Consider the following 20825-nt stretch of genomic DNA (forward strand, 5'->3'; position numbering starts at 1 on the left):
ACTCTCACATATTGGGCCCCTTTGATTAGGGGTGTGTGTGTGTGTGTGTGTGTGTGTGTGTGTGTGTGTGTATGTGTATGTGTGTATTTTCTTTGAAGTAAGGAGGAATTATTTTTACTTATCCCTCATGAAAGAGAAACCAAGTCCTCAGAACTATGAGAGAGACTGTGGGTCTCTCTCCCTCAGCATTTCTGAACTAGGTTTAGCTACAATGTAAAATGCCTTGTGGAATTACCACTACTCTCCCCTTCCACACACTTCCTCCTGTGCATTCTCTTACCTTCTCCCTTGCAAGTGCTACCAAGAAAGCATACCCTTTCCTCAATGATAAATCAACTCTCTGCCTCTCAGATTCAGAGTCCTAGTCAGGCATTGTCTATTGATCAGAGTTGTAATAAAAGATAAAAGTAGTTTTCTCTTACTGATTTTGAGTCCAATGAGTTGGGATACGTGCATGCCACAGACACACTGACAGTAGGGTGGGAACTAAGAAGGAAAGAACTACCTACATGGCATCACCTTATATACTGGTACAGAACGGTAAGGATGGAGAATGAGCCTCCCTTGTAAATCAGGTCATTTTAGCTTTGTGCTGCTCTTGGGTTGATTTTTGTCTTTGTTCTCTCTGGTGACTTAGTGGTTTGGGTTTCCATTTCAAGCCTGTCGTAGCTGGGCCATAGAGTACCAGCAGAGTCTATAGTTGGGTCATTTAACTGGGGAGCTGAATTACTGTGAAAATAAAACACACCTGAGAGTGCTAATTAGCAGGTCTAGGTCCCACAGTCCAGCAACTTTCTCTCATTCTGAGAGCCTTCCTGCTACTGACAAGTTAGTCACCTTGGGTGTTCTTTTATTCAAGATGGTGGCTTTCCTTTTATATGCCTTGCCAAGACTGTCAAGAACTCATAATTAGACAGCAAGAAACTACTTTCTTCACAGAATAGCCCTGCTGGCTCTTTTCTTCTCGCTTCCTTTCATTTCCTTTTCTTTTCTTTTAACAAAGTCATGCATTTTCTATAGCAAGTTTTTCTAGTTTTACATATTACTAAAGCCAGATGATTAGGAGGCAAATACCAAGATTTCCTCATGATGCAAGAACCCTGCACTCCACATCTAAATTGCCTCGGTATAAGTTTCTAAAAAGTCATAGAGATCTACCTGCCTTCTATTTCTGTCTTTAGCTAGAAACTTAAGAAATGCTTTAATATAGGGTCCTTTTAAGTAGACCAAGCTAGATTTGCACTCATTATTCTCCTGCCTAAATGTCCCAAGTGCTGGACTACAGTCATGTACCATCTTACCTAGCTAAAAGCTTTGCTTTTAGGGTGTTCTCTGCATCTGGGTAAGATGACTTATTTCTGTACATAGCACTTGGAAACCTGAGATAAGATGATCATGAGTTTGAAGCCAACCAGACTACACAGTGAGGTCCAGACTAGCTTGGGCTATAGAAAAAAGAAAAAAAAGAAAGAAGGAAAGAGAAAGGAAGGAAGGAAGGAAGGAAGAAAGAATGAATGAATGAAAGAAAGAGAAAAAGAAAGAAAGAAAGAGAGAAAGAAAGAAAGAAAGAAAGAAAGAAAGAAAGAAAGAAAGAAAGAAAGAAAGAAAGAAAGGAAGGAAGGAAGGAAGGAAGGAAGGAAAAAAAGGGCTCTCTGGATCTTTGATCTATGGAAAGGAGCAAGGAATAACATTGTGGGCTATTTGCAAAGTCACCTTCATGGGCTGGGATATGCTCTGTAAATGGAGTGTTGCTTTGATTGCTTTGGTATGTGACTCACAAAGGAATTTGCAAGTAACCCTAGGTAGCTGCTTTGGGAGAATATATTATAATTTGGAATGTAATCTAGTTTAGCGGAAAGGTTTGAGAACACAATCATTGCTAAACAAACTACCACTCTCCTCTGGGTCTCTCTTGCCATGCACAAATCATTTATTTGGCAGGTTCTTTGTAACCCCATGAATTGAGGTCCTGAGTCAGCATTCCATAAAATGTAAAAGTCCAAACTTCTTCACAACCAAAGTCACTAAGACACACTAAGATTTATGATTAACTAGAAATCTAACTACCAGCAATTCCACTGTGGGGTATATAACTAAAACAAAACAAAACAAAAAACAATTCCATGTGTTAAAGAGACATCTGCATTCATATGTCTATTGCAACATCACCTACATTGTTGAGATATGGAAGCAACCTAGGTGTCCATCAAAGGATGAATGACAATGAAAACATATTATATACTGTTATGGTTTAGATCCTAAGTGTGTCCCTCTGCCAAACATCATGTGTTGAAGGTGTGGTACTCAGATGATGGTATCTTTGGGAGGCACTGGGTGGGGCCAGCTTGAAGGAAGGATGTCACTGAGGGCATGCTCTTAAAGTGATATTAAGATCTCAGCTCCTTCCTCTCTTTTTCTTCCCTTTCTTTGCTTCCTGTGAAACATGTAGTGAGCCTTCATCCCCCAACCTCCTGCCCCACTACTGCTATACTGTGCTACCTTCCCACAGACTTAAAGACCAAGTGACCATGGACTGAGACCATGAACCAAAATAACTATTTTCTACTTCTAAGCTTATTTTCTGATGTATATTACCATGAAGTCATCAAATATGCTGATGACAGGTGATAAGAAGAATCTTGGAATAACATTTCACTTATTTTCAGTTTATGAATGATAATATTCCAGGTGTTCCTTTTGTTAATAGTTACATGCACTCAGAATATTCTTTCTTCTTGATGAAACAGTATTATAAATAGAGTTTAGGTCTTCAGTGTATCATATAAGCTCAGGCCATCTGAAATATACTCAAAGTTCTCAGTGCTATAATAAATATTCACAGAAACATAATACTATAGCAATACTACTAGGTAAACAAAATGCAGTATTGAAATTATGTGCTCATTCTGTCCAATAGATGATCCTTAGAATTGATGTAACTACTAAACTTTGAAAGATTTTATTGTTGATTCAGTGGATTGTGGTGGTATTTTACTTGTACTGAAATGTGATTTTAATTGTATGTTAATAAATAAAGTTGTCTGGGGGTCAGAGCTATTAGAGCCATAGCAAGTACGTGGCGGCGGTGGCGCACACCTTTAAGGACCTGGAGGGCGGTACATACAGGCAGTGACGAGGCAGTCACATGTTTGGGTTTACAACCAATGAGAAGGCAGAACAGAAAGACTATAAAGACAGACACACAGGAAGTAGGTTCCCTTTTCGGAGAGCTCTCTTGGCTGAAGAGGATCCCTGAATCAGGAAGGGTGAGGCTCTTAGCTCTGACCTCTTGGCTTTCTTCTCTGAATCGGCTCTGTGTTTCTTATTTAATAAGACCGTTGGTTCCATCTACAGTGGATCATGTTCTTCTGGTGTCCTCCATCCCCTGTGATTCCTACAGTCTTTCCTCCTCCTCTTCCAACATGGGCTCACAGAGACTGAAAGAGCAAGCATGGGGCCTGCACTGGTCTGCACCAGGTCCTCTGCATATATGTTACAGCTATTAGCTTTGTGTTCCTGTGAGACTCCTAACAATGGGAACAGGTGTGTTTCTGACTCTTTTGTCTGCTCTTGAGACTCCTTTCCTATTGGGCCGCTTTGTCCAGCCCTGACAGGAAAGCTTTCGCCTTGTCTTGTTGTATCTTGTTTTGTCCTGTTTGGCTGTCGTCTCTTGGAGGCCTGCTCTTTTCTGAAGAAGAAACGGAGGGGGAGTAGATCTAGGAGAGAGAGGAGGTGGAGAAAGCTGGGAGGAGGGGAGGAAGAGGAAACTGTGGTTGGGATGTATTATATGAGGAAAAAAATCTATTTTCAATAAAATTTTAAAAGAAAGATTTTGTTGTCTTTTAACACATCAGAAACTCCATTAAAAAAACCCTTCACTAAAGAAGAGTAAAATAATATGGGATGAATTATAAAAGAATGAAATGGTATATAAAGGAGCTCTTGAAACCTTTACTTAGGTGTTTTGAAGGTAGAATTTATTTTCATTGACTGTAGTTTTCTACAGGAAAGCAGTTTGATTTTAGTTGGTATCTCAGGCTCTGCTAGGGTATTGACTTTGCATCCTTCACTAGACAGTTGGGGTTTCAGAACACTTTATATTCACAGGTTTTCAAATGATTCCCTATTTGAAAGTTACCATTGTTGTCCTGTACCCATGCTTCTTTGAGAGCAGATAAAAAGGCATGATATGGCTGTGGTTGCCTTCACAAGACCTCCACTAGATCAAGCCTATCAGAATTCCAGCATGGATAGAAGCAGGGGCTTCTGAGGCACAATTCCTTGCAGAGAATCTAATGAAGGAAAGAGCGTCAATTTTATTAGGGTGCAGTCTCTAGTAGGTTGCCCAAACTACAGTGGATTTTCATATCCATGCACATGGGGCCAGCATTAATTGGATATATAGGGTAATAATAATAATAGTTATTATTTTTTAAATGACATGAAGTTGAAATAGTGATGGCCTGGGAGCTCCTAGGGGAAGCTACAGAAATGTAGTAGATGGTGCATATGATCAAAATACATTGCATATGTGTATGAATTTTTCAAGGAATAAATACATATTATATTTTATTTAAAAATATAAGAAGTGGGCAGTTTACCTTAGGGTAGCCAAGATGAAAGATTGGCCAGGAGACTATGCAGTGACTTGGTATAGAACATTATTCATCATGGATAATGGAGATTATCTGGAAATAAATGAAGTAATTGGTTATAACAGTGGAGCCTGAAGAGCACAGGGTGACAGAGTGACTAGCTGACTTGTCATAATAGCAGAGTAGGAGAATAGCTTTGAGTCTTTGCTGCTTGGGAGGTTGACCAGATGACTCACTTGCTAGGGATTCTTTGAATTCTAAATAGTTCTTAGGCTTATGTACTTTATAAGCTCTGCTAATACTTGGCCTATTCAAATGTTCCTGGAGCCTAGGCAGTGTGGCAAAATTCCCATCTTCACCATTTTTCCCCCAGGTGATTTTTTTTAACCTAAACTTCCCAAACTGAAGATAAAACAAATTCATTGGAATAAAAATAACTTAGCCAATATAAACCCCTTAGAAAAGGCCCTAGCAGAAGATCTGGCAGGTGGTGAACGCAGCTCAGTATCTTTCTTCTTCTATCTTCACTTTGGATCTCTGGGCTCAGAAACCTTATGGGCAGAATTGGGATAGTTTTTCTCTCCTTGCCCTTCTGATACCTCACAACTGATGGGTCAGTCTGGTAAACTCTGCACAGCTTTGAATTCACCAGAACTAAAGGTGCATAAAACTGCAAGGAATTAAGGAACAGAGAGAGCGTAAAACAGAAATGAGAGTGAAAGTCTAAGGGATCAGCCCTCACCACAAAGCCTTTGGTGAGCTACGTAAATAATTTGCCTGGCCAACTTCTGTAAGGCTTTAGCCAATTGTTTAGGTCTACCAGGCATAATGAGAGCTACAGAGATGCTGCCAACACATTGATTGCAACACAGGACAGAGGACAAGGTACTTCACATACCTTGTTCTTGTGTGATACAGATTTATAGAAATTGTGAATTATTCAAATGAGTGCCCCATGGAATCTGTATTATTTGATTTATTATAAGGGAACTATGCCTTGCCTCAAGTTGATCATAAAATTTTTAGTATCAGTCATAATTTGCAAATCATTTCACTCTGAATTTCTAATTTTAAAAATAAAGGAATTAAAAGCATGAAAGGAAAATCACTTGAGCCAACACCACAGAATGTGTTCATCGCTTCTTCTCTTAGCTCAGAGACATCTTACTGACCCGGCTAATAACTTCTTTTGTGGGGTCATTTATAGTCAGAATGCTGCCACAAATCTTGTCTCATTTTGATGTTCTCAACAATCCTATATGAACAATCCAGGCAGAGGGGCAGAAGCATTAGCTTTCCATGAAAATGCTAAATCCCAGAGACGTGATGCTCCTGTTGTTTTCTGATTTGTTGTGGCTTTTACTTATTTTCCTATTGTGGTGAATGAGTTCCTCTCTTATGAAATGAGCCATTTATGAGATACGTGGTTGGTAAATATTTCCCCCTATTCTATTTATTAGTCCCTTTGCTGTACAGGACTTTAGTATGCTGTATTTTTGTCTGTCTGCTTTTGCTTTTATTGCTGTATTTTTGGCATAATATCCATGAAGTCATTGCTGAGATAAGTGTCCTGAAACATTTTCTCTGTTTTCTTCTTGGAGTGCATGGTTTGAGTCTCATGTTTAAGTCATTGATCCAAAAGTTGTTTTCTGTTCTTGCATGAGAAAAGAATCCAGCTTCATTCTTCAACATTGGGGTATAAGCTCTGGTAACAATTCTATACTTTTTTAATCATGAAAACTTTGCTATCATGTAGTATTGATGAAATCAGTGAGATTCTAGAAGGATTGGGTTTTGATCCCCACTGCACTGAATAGATTTGTAGAAGCCAGGTCTAGACCATTGTGATTGTTAGATTTGTCAACTTGACATTAAAATCTAGACTCCCTTCAGAGATAGACTTCTGAGCATGCCTGTGGGATGTTATTATGATTGTGTTAACTCGGATGGGAAGGCCCACTTCTACAGTTCTCGGCTGGGGTCCTGGTCTGTACAAGTAAAGAAAAGGACCCAAGCAGCATGCATCCTCTGTTCTCAATTTCCTGACCATGGATGTGATGTGACTAGCTACTTCAGGTTCCTCCCCCAGGACTTCCCCACCATGATGGACTATGCCCTTGAACTATGAGCCATAAGAAACCTTTTCTCCCTCAAGTTGCTTTTCTCAGAGTACTTTATCACAGCAATAGGAAAAGGAACTAATGCAATCAATCCCCTTGCCTGTAAGAAGAATATTGATCAGACCATCTGCCAAGCTTACGTGTTTTCTGATTCTAGCCTCAGCTCCTCTGGGAGCTGTGAGAACTTTCTGGCTTGCAGAAGCTTTGCAAGGCTGAGCTCTCCCAGATGTGTCAAGGCTTCCTCATTGAGTAACACCAAGGCATCTCACCTGTGTCTCCATTTTTCTGAGGAGGTTTAATCTGTTTGCTTTCACCAAGATGCATTTCCTTCTCAGCCACATCAGAGCTCTGTGGCAGGAAGTAATCGACAACAGGATGTTTTTAAATCTATCTGCCTCAGTGTCTTCCTTCCTTTGGGACACCTTTTGAGAATTTTCAAAACAAAATTTTGTAACAGCTACATTAAGAGAAACTTGATACCTTAAACAGCAGGACCAGGCCAAGCATGCCTTTAATCCCAACAGCACTTGGGAGTCAGAGGCAGGCTTTGTGAGTTAGAGGCCAGCCTGGTCTACAGAGCTAGTTCCAGGATAACCAGGGGTACACAATGAAACCCTGGCTTGGAAAACAAAACAAACACACACACACACACACACACACACACACACACACACACACACACACACACACACACACGGCCACATCAAAGGTTGTGTACCTGCTCCTGGAGACCCTGACAGGAAATTTCTCAAGCTCCACTCATCCTCCCTAGGAGGGTTCAGTGGTCCTCATTTTCTTCAGCAGCTACAGAGCACTTTACAGACATCTGGGACGATGTGATTGGGAGGAAAAACAAGTAGATTCACAGCACCAGAGGCAAACTTCAGAAATGAGAGAGGGTCATTTTTTTTAAGTAAGGGAATTTTCAAGGCTTCCTCCCTATGGTAGTAATTTACTTTTAACATTTGCCAATTGAGGAAACCGAAAAACCAGAACACTAGAGTAGATTTCAAAACATGATTTTTTTTTAGCAGAATTTTCCTTCTCATTGTGGGGTTCTAGTTTTTGTTGTTGCGGGGTTTTTTTTTTTGTTTTGAAGCAGAATTGGGATTTATTTAAAAATAGGCACTCAAAGAAAGAATAAAGCATGGGTGTAGGCTTCTCAAAAAACAGTCACACACTTAACTGTTTATAATAGTCATGTATAAGATTTGGGTGATCTCTAAATGTTTTTATTTTTATTAGCATATATTAATTATGAATAATTATGGGTTTTATTATAATATCTTACATGCACATAGTATGTTTCAATAATAAACTCTAAGTAAAAGAAATTAAGGGTTTGGGGAAATGGCTGAGTTAATAAAGTATTTGCCATATAAGCATGAAAACGCAAGTTTGATTCTAGCACCCACATATATAAAGCCGGGTGTGGCAATGTGTATTTATAATCCCAGTACTGGGGAGACAGCAGGATCCCTGGGGTTTGCTGGACGGCCAGTCTAGCCAAATTGACAAGCCCTGAGTTCAGTGAGAGAGCCTCCCTCAATTAAGGTAGAAAGTTGTTGGAAGAAGCCAATGTTGAGCTCTGGTCTACACACATGCACACACACCCACAACCATATCTACTGCAACATATACAGAAATGTGTATGCACACACACAAGCACACAATGATACACTCAAGAGCTAGAGTCCATATCACTACACAAGCCAGTGACCTCTATCTAGAGTACTTCTGTGGTGCTCTACTCCTCGGACTCACCTGCCAGCCCCAGCTCCACACACCTGATTTCCACTCAGTTCCCAGTCACTGCTTTCTGGTATGTCCCTAGAACGTGATTATGATGCTCGCTCTTTACAAGTAACCATCAACACAACGCTGGGGCAGGCAGAACTCTGACAGAAGTCCCAGGGTTTACAGGAGACAGGATGTGGTGGCAGTGCTAGGGAGTTGAATCAGACATCATTGTCTCTAAAGTATTGTGTGGTTTCTGTTGTTTGTTTGACCTCCTCGCTCCTCATTTGCTGACTCTGTATGTTAGTCAATATTCTGTCACTATGACAAAAATACCTGATATGATCAACTCAATAAGAGGAAAGATTTCTGTTAACTTGTGGTTCTGGGAGCTTCAGTACATGGTCAGTAAGCTCATGGCTTTTGGGCCCAAGTCAAAGCAGAATATCATGGTGAGAGCATATGACCAAGGGGACCTGCTCATCTCAAGGGGGCTGTGAAACAAAAAGAAGAAGAGGGGCTGGAGTCTTGTGTTTGTTTGAATGAAAAATGTTTCCCATAGGCTCACATGTTTGAATACTTGGTCCCTGGTTGGTGACACTGTTTGGGGAGGTTGTGGAACTTTTAGAAAGTGGAGTCTTGTCGGGTGAAGTACATCACTGGGGAACAGCTTTAATAGTGTAGAGCCTTGTCCCCATTTCAGTTTGCTCTCTGTTTCTTGTATGTGAATAAATATGTGACCTCTCAGCTTCCTGCTTCAACAGCCATGCCCATCTACTGTCATGTCTCCGCATCGTTATAGACTCTCCCTCTGGAACTGTAAGCCAAAATAAGTTACTTTGGGTCATGGTATTTTATCAGAAAAACAAACAAACAAAAATAACTAATACAGGTCCTAATATCTACTTCCAGGACACACCCCAATCACCAAACTTTCTTCTCTGCCCAGTCTCCTGAAACTTCCACCATGTTCTGATAGTGACACAGGATGGAGACCAAGCATGAGTCTCAATGTATGGGTCTCTGAATACATTCAAGATCCAATGCACAGCAGCCCATCTTCAGCCTTCTGGTGGAAACTGCTCGAATTATTATCAGCCCTCACCCCTGGGTCTCTAGTTTTCAAAGAAAAATTAAGGCTCTCCTTACTGTTTCAGCAAAGTAATTTAATTCCCTTTGTCCTCACTTCTTCCATTCTGATCTGTGCTAATGCATTCTTTCTTCACAGAAAATATTATTAATGTTTTCCAAGCAAAAGGATTATCTAACAAATCCTCCATGCTTAGGGAGAGAGAAGCTGAGAAATTAGTTTTTTCAAGATACCTCAAACAGAAAAGTTAAAGTCTTAGCAAAACAAGTGTCTTACATTCTCACCCACCTCACTTTTTATTATTTAAAAAATTGTTTTTAGAATATTGTGAGCATGGACTATAAGAGGTAAATTTGGAAATACTGATGGCAATAAGATCATGGAAGATCTTGGAAGACCTATTGGTTGATATTCATTTTTATTCAAATCAGGTAATTAGCATAATTAATAGATCTTGAGGGTAGAGAAATAGAGGGGGGGCCAGGAGGCCACCAAGGTGGCTATTGCAGTAGCAGGTTAAGAAGAAGTAGAGAAGAGAAGTAACGGAGTCAAGCAATGGGTAGCAGAGGTCATGGAGAGAACTGGTGTAGGACATGTGAGGATAAATACGAATATTGGGGATGATGCCCGTTTTCAGTTTGCAGTAACTACATGGATGTAGGTGCAATTTATTGTAAAAAAAATAAATAAATGTGTAAGAATGTATCTGGGGTTGGGGAGTACTTTTGTACATGTGTCAGGCATCCCACATGATCCAGGAAGAGGTCTTCAGTTTGATTTCTTGGGCAGACTGGACAGTAGGAATCTGAAGTCTGGGGGAAGATGGGGATAGTTTGTGGACACTGGTATTTTATAAGGCACCTCTGAGTAAAAGTCATTCTTGCTCTCTTGACCTAATTTAAGGTTTGTGTGATATCCCATTGGCTTAAAATGTAAATGTGCCATTGTTTCTAAAAACCATGGTCTAACTTTCACTCTAGAAAACAATCAGGACCTTCTTCCTCTTTAACAAGTTATGCAGCCAGTCAGAGGGCTTGTTGTTGATTAATCTAGTCACTATAGGAAGTATTACTGGGGCACCCAGAATCTAACCGTAACAGTGGTAGATGGATCTCTCTTGTTAGATATGAACAGCCACAGCTGGGTGATGGATGTGTGATATTTAACAGGGTGGTTTATTGGTCACTGTCATCCATTCATTTCTCTTGAAGGTACCGTGAAAGCTTTCACTTATTAACCTTTTCATTTGCTTTTGTTGGCATTTACTTTTATCATCAAGAAAATAGAAAAAATATGAATAATATTATTTCATCAAAATCACTAACAGACTTCTGTTCTGAAAGCTATAAATTTGTGAACTCAGATATCTGTTCCAGCTATAAACCAGAGACTATCTGTGATGGTTTAAAAAAAAAATCAGAGCTGGGGAGAAAAGGCATTGGAATTAGAGGCAGGATGGACAACTACCTTCAAGACTCAGGCTGCCATTCAATAGATGGGCCTTCTAGCCAGTCACACCTTTCTCCTCTGGGTCTTATTGGCTTTTTCTGAAAACACTGGTAAGTTATGGCAGTGCCTGATGTGGCACAGGGCTTTTTGGAGGTTGTGGCTCACAAAGCCAAGTAAAAAGCTATAGCAATCAAAGGGATATTACATCAAGCTTTTGTTAGAGACCAAACATCTTTCATATACTCTTTCTCATAAAGTTCACTCTGCCTGTAGCTGCTGCGATAAAAATCTTGGGAGAAAACAATCATCTTTTTTTCTTGCAGTGCATAGTGTGGGACTGGGACTCGAATGGCAAGCATGACTTTATTGGAGAATTCACCTCCACCTTCAAGGAGATGAGAGGAGCCATGGAAGGGAAACAGGTAGGTGGTGTTACCCCAGACACTCTCAGGATGCACCTTTAACTAAAAATGGAAATGCTAGAGGCAAATCTTCCATATATGATTGAGTCTGATGGAAAGGGAGGATTGTGGGATTTGATTCTAGAACAATCCTAATGAAAGCCATTCTGTGACCTTGTCAAGATATCACCCCAAAATAGAAGTTTCTCTATGGGAAAAATAGAGAGGTTCAATGAATAAATGTCTAATTTCCTTTAGCTATGCAATCTTGGAAAAGTAGCATTACTTTCCCAAGGGCCACAATTAAAGTCAACACTAAATTACAAGCAGTCACTCCCTGGATAATAAGAAACACAGCTAGAGAAACTGCTGCTGCATTCAATGTACAGAGCCAGGCCCCATCGAGCTAATAAGTCAATGCCCGCTTACCATCACCACCTGCTGCAATCCTGAAGTGTCTCATAAAGTTGTATCTTGCTCTCTTCTATAAACAGAAATAGTCAAATCAATAAATAGGGGAAACGTTTCATCTTTGAGTTCCCAAGAGGCCATTAAAAGTAAGATTATAACATCCATCATGATTGAAGACCACCAAGGCTAGATGCTTCCAGATAAACAGAGATAAATCTGTAATTCCCACTGAGACCATGAAATGCACACCACTGTACTCTTCTGTATCTGAGAGATACCAGGAGAACTTAGTTCTGCCTCAAGCCCCTGTGCTGACACATTTATATGGTGGGAACAAGTCTCTTCTTCGGTGATTTTACAGCATCTACTGTGCCTGGCTCTAGGTGTGCAGTGACCAGCCATGCCAACATTGTCTCTGCTCTCCTGAAGCTAACAAACTGAGGGGAGCCAAAGGAGAATCTAAACATGAACCAAATAAACAAAAACCTAAAAGACAATTATAGCCTGTGATAAATGTTAGTTAAAAAAGAAAGACAAGGCCGAGCGGTGGTGGCGCACGCCTTTAATCCCAGCACTCGGGAGGCAGAGCCAGGCGGATCTCTGTGAGTTCGAGGCCAGCCTGGTCTCCAAAGTGAGTTCCAGGAAAGGCGCAAAGCTACACAGAGAAACCCTGTCTCGAAAAACCAAAAAAAAAAAAAAAAAAAAAAAAAAAGAAAGACAAGACTGAGAAGATGGCTCCTCTGGTAAAGGTACTTGCTGCCAAGCCTAATGTCCTGAGCTGGATGCCTGGGAGCCAAAAAGTAGAAGGAGAGAACCAACTCCTGTATGTTGTCCTCTGACCTCCACACTTGTGCATGGGTCATTCACGTGTGCACATCTACACACACACACACACACACACACACACACACACACACACACACACACGTGTATGTATACCAAAATAAACAAATCAATAAATAAGACGAAAATAGTTTAGTTACCAAGTGAGTCACAAGGTAAAAGGTAACATTTAACTTCATACCCTTTAAGGATGAGAAGAAGGCCGTTTGGCATTGAGTAAGGGAAAAGCAATTCAGGCAGAGAGAACATTTTGAGGTACCGAGGCAGGAAAGAGCTTGGTGTGCTCGAGGTCTTGGAAAGGGACCAGTATGTCAGGTGCAGGGAGGATGAGGTGACCTTGCATGGAAAGGGGTCAAAGACAGAGCAGAGGCCAGGAGGAGCTGGCCCTAATTGCATCCTCTGAATGTTATGAGGACACATTCAAACTGTGCTCTGTAGTACGGGGACCACCAACCACGTGTGACTGTGTTCTTAGATCCATCTGTCAGTAATATTAGCCACATTTAAAGTGCTTAATAGCCTCATGCAGCTGGTGGCTGTCATATTAGATGACGAGGCCATGGAATATCCCCATCATTGCAGAAAGTTTCATTAGGTGACATTGAAAAGGATCAAACTGGTTTGAAGTGGTTAAAGGATTGTGTTAGCTGTCCTGGGACAATAGCTCAGCTGGTAGAGTACTTGCTGTATAAGCATAAAGGCCTGAGTTTGATCCCCAGAGCTCATGTTTGAAAGCCAGGCATGATGGCATGCTCTGCACTAGGGAGTGGAATACAGGAGGGTAGCTGAGGTTTACTGGCTGGCCAGCCTATCCTACCTAGAGAGCTCCAGGCCAATGAATGATCTTAGCTCAAAAGTCAAGGTGGATAGCTCTTGAGTACCAACACCTAAGGAGGATCTCTGAGCTGCCCATACATATGCACCCATGCATGTGTGTGCATGCATGCATGCACACACACACACACACACACACACAGAGAGAGAGAGAGAGAGAGAGAGAGAGAGAGAGAGAGAGAGAGAAAGAGAGACAGAGACAGAGAGAGAGAGAGAGACAGAGAGAGAGAGAGACAGAGAGAGAGAGAGAGAGAGAGAGAGAGAGAGAGAGAGAGAGAGAGAGAGAGAGAGAGAATAGGCTTTGGCTTATGTGTAAGCATTTATAGAGAAAAGAGGAAGAGCCTGGTCAGGCTGTTAGGAAGCCACTTTAGTGGAACAAGACGTGATAATGACCGAGACTGAACGGCAATGGACAGAAATAAGAGTATGAGATTTAAGATATGTTGGAAATAAGAACTGTAAGATTTGTTGAGAGACTAGAGAATGGGTGGGAGGAAAGGGATGATGCAATGGTCCTGAGGTGGGGAAGTTTGGTGGGAGGCCCAGTTTGTGAAGAAAGTTGGAGAATCAGGTTTTACAGGAACTGCCGTAGAGGGTTGCTTACTTGAAAAGGTATTTTAGGTGCTATCAAAGAGAAAAGATTAAAACTGAGTGAAGATGTGAATAAATAGAGAGAGCTGACAGACGGGAAGGTGGGCGCCTTGAACCTGAGGACCCAGTGTACTGCATCAGAGGGAAAAAGACGAGCCCCATTGTTCACACTCCCTTTCCCTGCCTGGTACTGACAGAATAGGGCAATTTCTTAACTAATCTTCATTAATTCTTGAGTATCTCATAAGCATCTTTAGTTTGAGATGATCAAGGGGGAGTCTTGCAATACACAATAGGAGGGCCTGCTGGGTGATGAGACATTACTGATATCTGCTTCTGAGTAACGAATTGTGTGCTAATTTCCTACCTGAAAACAGCATTATTACTTCACATTTTTTTGGTTGGCTATTTTGCCTGGTTCACTCAGGATAGTGCCTCTCTGCCCCTTATGATGCCATGAAACTCGCATGCTTTTGTGCATATGCAGCACAGATGGCTGGTGAAGCTCTCCATATGTGTTTTGTTGTTGTTGTTGTTGTTGTTGTGGTGGTGGTGGTGGTGGTGGTGGTGGTGGTGGTGTGTGGTGGTGGGAGTGTGTGGTGGTGGTGGTGATGATGGTGGTGGTGATGGTGACAGTGGTGGTGGTTTTATCCTGCAATGCATAAATTTTTTACAAGGTGGTAAAATAAAACTTTGAAGCAGAAAAAGGCAGTTTCAGAACACTAGTGTTTTTCCAACTTATATTCTTACAACATTTTTAATGTCCCACTGACCAAAACAAGCCACATAACTAATACATGGGCCCTAGGGCCATTGGAGGCCATTGAAGTATCGGTCTAGCCTGCTCACATCTGCCTCCAAAGCTGCTTCTTTTTGATTGTCAGGAGTAAACTTTCATGTCCTGAGTGCAAGCCTCAGGGTCCAACTCCTTCAGGGTCATGAAGAGAAATGTCCAGTGAACATGGGGTGTTTGACTCTCAGTTGTTTCTGCCTCGTGAAATCGTCTGTAGTCTGGAAGAGCTGAAAACTGTTCTAAATAGCTACCGGTTAGTTACTCAGTTCTCAGTCCTTCCCAGGGCTCTGATCCTGTCCTTCAAGGAGTGTCCTCTGGAATCAGAGCTGAGAGAAGGGCTGAGAACTGAGGAATCATAAGCTCAGATTTAGAGAAAAGCAATCCAAGGCACGGAGGAGTCAAGCAGCATCATGGGACACATAGCTGTGACATGAAGGCATGGGATGTGCACCAGGCAGTCCGTTGTCTCAGTCATCACTCTCCCTTACCTCCTAGATGCCAGAGTTACTACCTAGAGACCATTTTCCAGCTATGTAGTCCATGTGCGCGTCTCCAGAAGCTTGAACTCATAGGCGGTCTTGACTTTGGAAGACACTCACATTTGACCCTGTTTGGTGTAGGTACAGTGGGAATGCATCAACCCCAAGTACAAGGCCAAGAAGAAGAATTACAAGAACTCAGGCATGGTGATTCTAAACCAGTGCAAGGTACGTGTGGTCCCCTTTCTGCCAGGAGTAAACGGCTAGAGTTGTCTTGGGGAAGGAGTTCAAATCATGTGATCAAAGGAGAAGATATCTTATAAGAGAACAACCTTCTCTAAGACAAAATTCATAAAATTGATGTAGCACTGGACAAAGGAAATGAAATACTATTATGAATGGCCTAAAAGCTATGACAGCCCAATGCTACCTTCGCCTTCCCAGGGACAGTCTTGCCCCAAAGGATAGGGAGCTACAGGTCATAGCTCAATCTCTTCTATACGCAGGGCAGTTCTCAAGGAAGATACTCAAGTTGTGTGGGGAAGAGTGACTAAGTATGAGGCATTCCCTATTCTAAAATAGTACTGAGTCTTGAAAACATGGTTCATGTCTCAATAAAGAGGGCAGGGGGTGGGAATCTGCAGATGTACTGACACCTGAAGACCCACTACAGACCTCTTTCTGTCCTTTCCCTTGGCTTAGCAGCTGTCTTAGTTAGGGGTTCTATTGCTATGAAGAGACAACTTTTATAAAGGAAAACATTTATTTGTGGCTGGCTTACAGTTTCAGAGGTTTACTCCTTCGTGGAGGTGTACAGAGAAACATGATAGTGGAGAAGGAGCTGAGAGTTCTACATCTTGATTGCAGGCAACAGGAAGTGAACTGTGTTCCACACTGGGTATAGCTTGAGCACATGAGACCTCAAAGCCCACCCCCACAGAGACACACTTCTTCCAACCAGGCCACACCTACTCCAAGAAGGCCACACCTCCTAATAGTGTCACTCCCTATAGGTCAACCACTCAAATACTTGAGTCTATGGAGGGTGGAGGGAAGGGAGTTCATACCTATTCAAACCACCACAGCAACCTATCCCTTAAGTGTAGGCCTTGAGTATTCAGGGAAAGCAGATCATGCTATTACTAACCAGGCCCTCTCCCATGCAGATCCACAAGATGCATTCCTTCTTGGACTACATCATGGGTGGCTGCCAAATCCAGTTTACAGTAAGTTGTTTTTTGTGTTTGTCCTTATTTGGGGAATGAGGCGTGGGAATGGTGTTAGGTTTGAGGACATGCAGATACAAGAGTTTTTCAAAATCTTAGGCAAGCACTTTAGCAATATTGTTAGAGTATGGCATGGAACCCTGTTTTTAAAATGAGTTTGTATTCCTGCTCCTGGTGAGTATGATCCCTGCTCCTCAACCTCAGATGGAAAGCCCTTCTTGTGTTTCCCTTCTTTAAAGTAACTGCATGAGGTATGATGTGCAAGGAAGACTGTGGATTGCCAGACCCCATGGCTGGGCAGAAGGATGAAAAGAAAGTGAGCCATGCTGTTCTATTCCACTGAGCTAAGACAGATGCCTTGGTTGTGTTCATGTAACTGGAACACAGGCATCAATGTCATACCCACTGATCAGTAGAAAGGGAAAGCTATCCAAGTGCTTTCTCAGGCAATGAAAAGGGAATCTCAAAGACTAGAGGACCAAGTTAAACCAGGTTGAAATACAGTGGGTATTTAGTCTCAGCAGGTGAATTGAGGATCATCTCCTATATGTAATCTATGGTCTTGTGGGATTTAGACACTACTGATGTGTGTTGGTTGGGATAGTTGATTCTTTTTTTAAGTACCAATAAAGGAGGCTGTGATATGACCTAATAGGTAAAGGAACTTGACACCAAGACCAATGACTTGAGTTTGATCTCCAGGACTCACTGGAAAGAGTAAACCAACTCACACAAGTGGGCCTCCAACCTCTACATGATTGTCATGGAATACATATGCACACACAAAAATTGTATCCATCTGCCCTGGAACAACTTGTCTTTACTCACTCAGTATACAAAAATGTTCTGAGATATAGGCAGATGTAACTTTCAGAAAGAATACACCCAGATAATAATATAGGTGTGCTGAACACACAGGAAGGCAATATGGATTACAACATTGAAGAGGTGAAATTTGTACAGTACTTACCTATCTTCTTACAGGACTGTACTTGTGAAGCTGAGCTCTCTTTAGTTCTCTCGACCAAATCAGCCACATGAGAAAACATGGAAAAATAGTTTAAATTTTGTATGTGTTTGAGTCCAACAAAATTGACAAAATCCATGTATTATCAGGACCATGGATAGTGGTGGTCACAGGACTAGAAAGGGAAATTGAGACAGATGGCCATTTGATAGGCCAGTGTCTCTTTAGCAAAAGACTCATGTGGTAGTTTGAATGAAAATGGCCCCCATAGGCTCGTAGGGAGTAACATTATTTGAAAGGATTAGAACATGTGGCCTTGTTAGAGTATGTGTGGCTTGTCAGCAGAAGGGTATCATGGGGACGGGCTTTGACGTTTCAGAAGCTCAAGTCAGGCCCAGTGTTACTCTCTCTTCCTGCTGCCTGCTGATCAAGATGTAGAACCCTAGCTACCTCTCCAGCACCATGTCTGCCTGCACACCACCATGCTTCTAACCATGGCAGTAATGGACTACATTTCTGAACCTGTAAGCCAGCCCCAATTAAATGTTTTCCATTATAAGAGTTGTCATGGTCAACAACTTCTTTCTGTTTTAATGTCAGAAAAGTCAACCTATACTGCCTAAACTCAGCATTGCTCATTTACTTTTGAATGCCCCAGTAATGGAGCTCATCACTGCTATAAAGTCTAAGATTCTCCAGAGATGGAGCTACCTGCCCTCCTGCATGCCCACCTGCCCTCCTAGTATATGATGAAGGCAACAAGAACATGTCCTGTGGGTACACACCCCCAACACTAACTGTGTGGTGGGCTTATTGCTGATCCAGGTCTATCTACAGGGCAGTAGCAAAGCAAGAAAATTTGTCAAGGAGAGCCACTGAAATAGTTTCCCAAGATATTAGGCAAAAGACTGATGTCAGAAAACTATTTATAGGTTTCCAAGGGAAAGCTTTATTGATTTCAGTTTGTTTTAGATTCTGTAGATTCTAGGCTCACGAACAACTCCTTATTCAACCTTCACAGGCTTGCTTTGCCCTTGGGGCTGTGCTGAAGAACATCAGCTACCCCACAGGTTTCCTGGGCCACATCCTGACTCATTGTATTAGTTCTTTGAGAATGTCATAGAATATATTTTTATCATTTTAACCCTCCTTCCTTGATTCCTCCCGATTTCAACCCATTTCCTTTTCCAATCAACTGTGCATCTCCCTTTTCCCCATCAAAGCCAGTATGTACTACCCAGTCATACTGAATGTGTGACCTTTCACTGGTTGGCTTACCAGGCTCTACACTCTTGGACAGGCCTATGGCTACTTGACTTTGGAAAGTTGCCTTTCATGCTCTATTTTCCTTGACTTTCTCACTTTATTAACCTTCCCCAGCTGGGTAGAGGCTACCTCAGTGTTTGTCAACAATGACACCCCAAGTCCTAGTTTCTCATCTTCTCCCGTGCCAACTAATAGATCTGTGGGAGACATGAGTGGGAATAGCAATCAGGAGTGAAAAATGAGGAGAGGAGAATGAAGATAATGCTGAGAAGGGGCTGGGCTATTAAGGGTTCCACCACAAAGTCCTTCCTTCCGTAGACCTCAGGTTAGACACTAGAAGGAGAGGGAGAGTTCTGCATGCTCATCCAAGAAGATGCACCAATCACTTTAATGGCATTTGCTTCAAAAATGAAGCTGGCTTTCTCATTATAAAGTTCTTACTGCTTACATAGCATAATCAAATGTAAATTTTAAGCTGTAGTACAGTTAATTAAAAGTAGCATGTAATTTAATCCGGTCTAAGAATGCTTATATTCTACCCAGTAACTTCATTGTTGCATGAACAAGGGTGGCAGAGACTTGAGAAGTGATTGTGTGTGTGTGTGTGGGGGGGGGGGCGCTCCCTGGTGTGGAGATAGCAGGAAAGAGACAAGAGGGAGGAAAGGAATTATACCTCTGTATCACCTGGAGTCTAAGGTTCTCATTGGCTCATGATGCAGCCATGGGTGCTGAGCAAGACCAGTAGCTTTAGGCATGAGAAACTTGAGTCCTGAAGATTGACAGTCAGGGACCAGAATTGACATGAAGTTCTAGGTGTTCTCCACTTCATCCTGCAGATATACGCTTCCTTCCCCACCCCTCTCTGAATCCCAGGCACCTGTGCTAGCCAGTTCCTCCTGCTTTTAGATGTTGCTTGGATTTGTCCATTGATGGGCAGCAGTCAGAGAGCAAAGGGGAAAAGTGATGCAGAAGACTCATTTCTCTAGATTTCTGCTTTCCAGGCTGGAACAGAGTGACCTTTTTCATCCATAGAAGGTCACCGTTCTTACAACATGCCCTGTCTTTCATACTCTTCTTGCTGAGTTCTAGAAACAGTTCTTCCTACCCTTTGTGATTGGTTTTATATACCCTTTTCCACATTTGTGGACTGTCCCTTTATTAAACTCCCCCAGTCATCTCTTCTGAGCAAGCTGTTTCCTGGAGAGACTGAGCATCTGGCATGACATGCAAGGGCTGAGAGAAGCCTTCGTGTCTTCCATGGGACTTCTGGTTCGAGCTAAGAGAGTTAAATAACACTCCCAGCACGAGGCTGCTTGAAATACTTTCACTTAACCCTAAACTTTCAAGAAAAAAAATCAGTTTTAGCTGAAAGAACAAGGTGCATAAATAAATAATGGCCCTAGGAATTTAGTTTGAAAAACACCCCCATCAACTAACTATTTATGTTCATGAATTCAAATGATAAATGCTAGAATCTTACTTGTATTAGTATGAATAGCAGGGTGTATTTAGCGGCATGATGAGAGGTATCTTTGGGTCAGAAGTTAAGGGGATTTGAGTGTTGAGGTAATTTTGTACATAACAGAATATTCAAATGGATCAAAAACAGGACAGGAAACAATAGCCATGTGTTTTAGAAGAGTTAATCTGGAGGGGTTTATCAAATACTGTTTATCAAAAGCAACTGATGGTAGTGGAGGAGTGTGGAACATGAGGCACAGGATGAAAGCAGATGCAGCAGATCCAAAGGAAGATGACAAGAGAGTGACTTAGTGTGGCAGCAAGAGAAGGGGCTGTGTGGAAAGAAAGGCAGTGAGCCTAGGTCTCAGATACAGAGAAGAGATTTGGAAGCGAATGAGTCTAGAATGACTTGGACTTGGTGCCTGACTGGCAAAACATGGCAGTGCTGTTCATGGAGAAATGCAGGAGAGCTGTGAACAGGATGAGTTTGCTTTGGGGGATGTTGGAAGTATGTTTGAGTATCCCAGCATATAGCACCTACAAATGCAAGTCTCGGTCCCAA

General features: G+C 41.8%; 1 protein-coding gene across 5 annotated transcripts in view; it reads left to right on the plus strand.

Annotated features, from left to right (window-relative positions):
• Positions 1 to 20825, plus strand: part of Cpne4 (copine 4) — a 482269-nt gene that overhangs the window by 418354 nt on the left and 43090 nt on the right. For all 5 annotated transcript variants that reach the window (XM_052718909.1, XM_052718911.1, XM_052718913.1 and 2 more), the window contains 3 exons: positions 11315 to 11413; positions 15485 to 15571; positions 16510 to 16569. In XM_052718909.1, the coding sequence (XP_052574869.1) occupies positions 11315 to 11413; positions 15485 to 15571; positions 16510 to 16569 (246 nt within the window). The remainder of the gene's footprint in view (positions 1 to 11314; positions 11414 to 15484; positions 15572 to 16509; positions 16570 to 20825) is intronic.

Source organism: Peromyscus californicus, unplaced genomic scaffold (genome assembly GCF_007827085.1).
Source record: "Peromyscus californicus insignis strain IS unplaced genomic scaffold, ASM782708v3 Scaffold_11__1_contigs__length_118956290, whole genome shotgun sequence".
Taxonomy (NCBI): domain Eukaryota; kingdom Metazoa; phylum Chordata; class Mammalia; order Rodentia; family Cricetidae; genus Peromyscus; species Peromyscus californicus.